The 5,779-nt window shown below is 37.4% G+C and overlaps 1 protein-coding gene across 2 annotated transcripts; it reads left to right on the top strand.

Moving 5' to 3' along the window:
• The first annotated feature begins 3,721 nt into the window (after positions 1-3,721).
• Positions 3,722-5,418, top strand: LOC140765951 (uncharacterized). Of its 2 annotated transcripts, XR_012105251.1 has the most exons (3): positions 3,722-4,580; positions 4,670-4,806; positions 4,947-5,418. XR_012105251.1 is itself a non-coding variant. In XM_073105297.1 (2 exons), exons 1-2 carry the CDS (start codon positions 3,903-3,905, stop codon positions 4,730-4,732), a joined length of 741 nt encoding a protein of 246 aa, XP_072961398.1. In that variant the 5' UTR covers positions 3,722-3,902; the 3' UTR covers positions 4,733-5,418. The 2 variants fall into 2 exon arrangements, 1 of the variants encoding a protein (XP_072961398.1); XM_073105297.1 differs by having other exon boundaries at positions 4,670-5,418.
• Positions 5,419-5,779: the final 361 nt, after the last annotated feature.

Genomic DNA, 5,779 nt, shown 5'->3' with positions numbered 1-5,779 from the left:
GCCCTAGCATGAACAAAGAATGTTCCTAACCTCTATTTAAGGAGCTTAGAGCCAAAGGTTGGATGAACTCTAGGACTTTTTACTCTCATCTTGAAGTAGTTCTTAAAATTTTTATGGAATATGTATTTATATTTAAGTGAGGAGATACTTTTCTAATTGCTTGACCTATAACCGAGGATAATTCAATAGCATCGAAAGTAATTGAAAGATTCATCAACATCAAACACATCAACATTTGTGTTTTATTTTATATGAACTCTGATTGGTATTATATTTTATGAATTGGAAACTTATTCAGTGCTTTACAACTTCATCTCTCATGAGTATCTTCAAATTTAATAATTTAGAAGACTAAAGATTTGTAAGAAGATGATAACTTGAAAACCATAATCCATTAAGCAATAATGTAATCCATCGATAACTACATAATCTATTACTAAATAACCTAATAAATTTTCGTTCACTGTTTTGCTCCTATTTTTCTCTTATGAACTTTTATCGGTATTATTTTATATGCATTGGAAAGTTTATTTGGTTCCCTTACAACCTCATCTATCATTAGTATTTTTAAATTCAATTATTTTAAGACCTAAAAATTCACTGAAAAATTGACAGCTTAAAAAAATAATGTAATCTATTGATAATTGAAACAATATGTTATGAAATAATAGAATTACTTTTTACTAGTTTTTTCATGTCTTTCTCATATAAACTCTTATCAGTATAATTTCATATATATTAAAAAACTTATTTAATCCCTTACAATTTTATCTCATGAGTATTTTTAAATTTGACCATTTATAGGGCTAACAATTCACTGAAAGTTGATAGCAAATCAAGTTAATTCTACCAAAATGATAATAATAAAGTTAATATGAGAAAGTTGTCACCAAACACTAAAAAATAGTAGATTTTGCTACTTATTAGAGATTTACGTGAACTATCAATGAGTTACATCTTTTAGCAGCCTATTCTATCGAATTATGAGATACTTATGAGAAATTAAATTGTAAGGCTTGAAATTTTTCCTTAACATATCTAAAATAATATTAAATGGAGTTCTTATGAGATAGATATGACAAAATACACTCACAAGTGGCATGTACATTATTTATTAGTAGAAATCATTAGTCATTAATGGATCACATTATTTAGCTACGTATTAAGTTGAATTTGAAGATCAATGCCAAACATGAATTTTTAGATAAGATTCTTGTAACACATCCAAAATAATACTAAGTGCAGATCATATTTATGAGAACGTTATGAGTAAGGCACTAAAGAGTAGTAGATTTTATTAAATATTAATAAATTAGGTCAACCATCATTAGATTTTGCTATTTCTCAATGGATTATGTAATTTTTTTTGGGGATTTTTATAAATCACACCTTACATTTTACCTATTTTGTGATTCGCACCCCGTCTTTGGGGATTTTATAACGCGACCCTTCCTTTTTATAGTAATGTTCATTTAACACCTTGAGTTAACTTAACCTAACTATAATCAAACAGAACGATACCAGAAAGAGAATATTCTGTTATAATCTATTATATAATTTATAATATTCCTAAATTACCCTTATACTCATCTCTAATTTTATTCATAACTTAAACCTCTATAATTTATTATCTCATAGCTCCCCAAACTATGAAGAACATCCCTAAATGCCAAGCTGACCTCAAAGCTTCCAAACCCCAAGCAGTAGCTCCCCAAACACCAAGCCATCGGAGTTGAAGGAGCTTGTAGTCGGAAGGTTGCAGCTTGGAATTAGAGCTTCCCAAAGTCTACATCACCAAAACACCAAGCAGTTGAAGGTTGAAGGAGGTTGCCTTCCGAAGTTGCCCAAACGACAAGAGCTTCTCCAAGCCTACATCACTCCTCCTAAGTTGGGATTTTGGGGTTAGTTTATATAATCATTTTTGGTTGAATGCCATTTTGGGGTTTTAGGGTTTAAAGACAATTCAACCCCATTTGGGGATTTTAGGGTTTAAAGATGATTTCTTAAGGATATTTTAGTAATTTTTAAACTAGAGTTACATAAACCATATAAGATGGTTAATGTCAGTTAGCTAAAGTAACGTTAGGGTGTTAAATGAATATTACAGGAAAAATGAGGGGTCGCGTTATAAAATCCCCAAAGACGGGGTGCGAATCATAAAATAGGCAAAATATAGGGTGTGATCTGTATAAATCCCTTTTTTTAAGCTATCGGAATCCAATAAAATTTTAACCCATTGAATGGTTGAATTTATCAAAACTCATATGAAATAAAAGGGGATTGAATAAGTTTTTCAATATATATATGAAATAATACTTATAAAAATTTACTTGAAAAAGACATTTGGAGTTCATATGTGAATGTTACGAGCAGAGCAAATCAGTAAATAAAAGTTTATTTTATTATTTAGTAAATGATTACATCTGTTATTAATGGATTACATTTTTGTTGTAACCTGTTATATTACAATAAGTTTTAAGTCTTCAAAATAGTCGAATTTGAATATACTCATAAGAGAACATTATAGACGACTGAATAAGTTTTTCAACAAATTCAAAATAATAAAAATTCTATTTAAATAGAAATTCATATATCACAATTATAATCTATTGTTATAAAAACCATATATATGTTCAATAATAACTTTAAGTAAATACTTAGGTACCAAATTGAGTTATTTATAAAAAGTTTTGATCAGTAGGCTTATAGCTCATATATGATTTGCGGAGAAAATAATAGAAAGTTCGTTTAGATAGAATGCCAGTAAAAATAGAATATATAATTCTTTGAGTTTAAATTGTACTGTTTTCTTTGAGAAAAAGTACTATTTATTTTTTTGAAGAAGGTAAACCAGCATAAAATAAGAATAATTTAGTTAGAAAATAGTGAAATTAGATGATTTTAACATTACCAAACGAAGAAAAACTGCTGTATCAAAAGTATTTGAATTTATAGGACAAAACAAACATTGTTCTATTCAATTTGCTACGTATATCTTGGTATCTTAATTCATATTTGAAAAAAGAGAAGTGAATAATAATACAACGACTAAGTCTTCATCCATGGATATAGATATAAGTTGAAGAACATATATATCCAAACATCCATCTAGTTTAAAATATTATAAAAATAATGATATAACAATAGTATAAAGGATGCTTCTATATTTACTAATTATGCTCTAGATTTGAATTCTACAGTATTCTTCACATAGCTTTTAAAAATATATATATATGTATATATATATATATATATATAGTAATATAATTTAATCCGCGGGTATCCGTACGGTATCTTAAAGAAATGTTTAGAATTTGCGAGCATCCATCGCCAAAATACTGGCCCAGCCGAGCCGGGTTGGAATTTCAGCGGTTCAAATACGGACCACGTGTTGGTCCACAACCACCCAGACGACGTTGAAGCGGTCGGCAGTTAGCATATCATTCCACCATACCCACACACTCGTTGTGGCAGAGCATTCGTTCCCTTCCCTGTACAACCGGATGGTCACACGTGACTGCGAGCGTGCGTAACAGTAACATTCAAACGGAGGAGAGGGAAAGCGAGAGATAAAAGCCCAATAGTCGCCAAGCGCCCCCGTATACGGATTCCCTTGCGTGTGCCATTCCCACCTCCCACGCTACGCGCGACTACCCCACATTAAAATATTACATCAAAACTATTATTATTATTTTATTCCTGGTTTATAAGATATATGCTATAAGTTATCTCCCACCCGCCTCCCTTCCTTCCCACAACTGAACGTTGCAAACCCTTTTTTCCCCTAAATATCCATTACTCCCTCTCTTCTCACCGCCGGTGTCTCCACCCCCTTCCTTCTCCTTCGTTCCCTCCTGTAAGCGGGTCTGGGGACCTCGTTGGATCTCCGTGGTGCCGGATCCATGGTGATCTCGGCGGAGAGGCCGGCGGAGCCTGCAGCGATGGCGCCGCCCGAGGCGGCGAGGGCGAGAGAGGAGGCTTCTGGGAGCGCAGGAGGAGGGCAGAATCTCTTGCACAACTTCTCTTTCCCGATCTTGAAGACGTGGGGGAACCAGCGGCTCCTCCGCTGCGCTAACGTCAACCGCAACGGCGAGGCGATCGGGGGCGGAGGTGGGAGGAGATCGGCGGCGGTAACGAGGGTTAGGGTTCCGTCGGAGGGGATCGAGCTCGAGGAGGTGAGGAAGAAGCTCCTCGTCCACCTCCGGGAGGCGGCGGACCGGATCAACCTCGCGGTTCGGCAGGACCCGGATCAAGAACCGGATCCGGATCTGGAGCCGGAGAGGGAGCAAGAGCCGTCGTCCTCGGCGGCGGCGGCGGCGGCTTCTCGGCCGTGGAATCTTCGGGCGAGGAGGGGGACGGCGGCGGAGCAGGGGCCGAGCCGCTCGCCGGCGAGGGCGGCGGTAGCGGTGGAGAGGAGGACGGTGAGGTTGAGGTCGGAGGATGCGGAGCGGAAATGCCGGCCGAGGTTTTCGATCTCGCTCTCGGTGGACGAGATCGAGGAGGACATCTACGCGGTGACTGGATCCCGCGCCCGAAGACGCCCTCGGAAACGCCCTCGCGTTGTCCAGAAGCAGCTCGACGTAGGATTTCTTCTCCCCTCTTCTTCTTCAAATTTCTCCTCCTGATTCCTCATTTGTAAATAAAAAAATCCGCGTCTTTCTTCCATCAGGCGTTGTTTCCTGGCTCCTGGCTCTCCGAGATCACGCTGGAATCTTACAGGGTTCCGGAGTGACGGTAACCTCACCATTCCGGTTTTGTGAACGCTGAAGCCAGAAACCCATTGTTTTGCTTCAGAAGAAAGAAACCGTAAGTAAACCTTCAATTCCTCGTCTCCTTCTCTTCGCGTGGAGTCTTCTCACTCTTTTCTCTTTCCATGAAGAGCTATTAGGTGGTTAAATTTGTCACTTCTTCTCTTTGCTTGTATCTTCTAATTCATGCCGTTGTAGTCCTCGAAAACATTAAATTCCTCCTTCGATCAAATACAAAGCAAATTGGGTCAATTCTTTGGTTGAGGATTTCGTTCCACGGAAGGATGGCGGCTGTGGAGGAGTTTGGAGCGGTCAACGCCGCTGCGCTGTTTTTTTTGGGTAGTTAGGGGTCCCTGCCTGTGCCTGTGCCTGTGCCTGTGCCTGTGCCTGTTCCTGTTCCTTGAATGTTAGATGCACGAATTTTAAAGGTGCACTTATCCGTGTGGGGTTTACATCCGTAATTTTTAATGCACCAAGCGACGGTGGAAGGAGGGAGGGGACGAGCAAGATAAAAAAAAAAAGTAGAGATTCTGTACAGCTCAGGTCATAGGTACCCACCAAATCTGTTAAAGCTGTTGTTCTATATTTCAAACCATTTAATATTGATTGTAGTAATTTCCTGCAAGATGGGTTTTATAGAGTCCGTGTGTCTAATGAAAGATTCTATCCATTATTATGTGTTTATTGTCATTTACACTTTATCTGTTTGCTTATTTCTAGTTCCATACTGCACATATTATAAAGACACCTGAACCACCTTTATATTCCTTATTGAAATTTTCTTTTAATTTAACATCCCAAGGGATATTGTATATGATGTGACAAAAAATTTATAAACCATATGGTGCAAACTGAAATAAGCATATAACATAGGATCTAAAATGAAAAAAAAATAATAATCTTTATAACCAATTAAAACCAAATGCTCCGCATGTATATGCTCTCCTGTTTAAGTCCATACTGTTGGCTCGCTTTTGTTTTGCTTTGGTCCAGCTGTCATAGCAATTAAGGCACACATCTAGCGTCGGATA

This window comes from Typha angustifolia, chromosome 8, assembly GCF_048772165.1.
Source record: "Typha angustifolia cultivar Huaian chromosome 8, ASM4877216v1, whole genome shotgun sequence".
In the NCBI taxonomy this organism is placed as follows: domain Eukaryota; kingdom Viridiplantae; phylum Streptophyta; class Magnoliopsida; order Poales; family Typhaceae; genus Typha; species Typha angustifolia.
This window is presented reverse-complemented; position numbering and strand designations above follow the sequence as displayed.

Excerpts from the sequence above, each read along its gene's own strand:
- LOC140765951 (XM_073105297.1), top strand. The coding sequence starts at position 3,903 with ATGGTGATCTCGGCGGAGAGGCCGGCGGAGCCTGCAGCGATGGCGCCG. Across the intron at positions 4,581-4,669 it reads TTGTCCAGAAGCAGCTCGAC|GCGTTGTTTCCTGGCTCCTG; the intron begins GTAGGATTTCTT and ends TTCTTCCATCAG.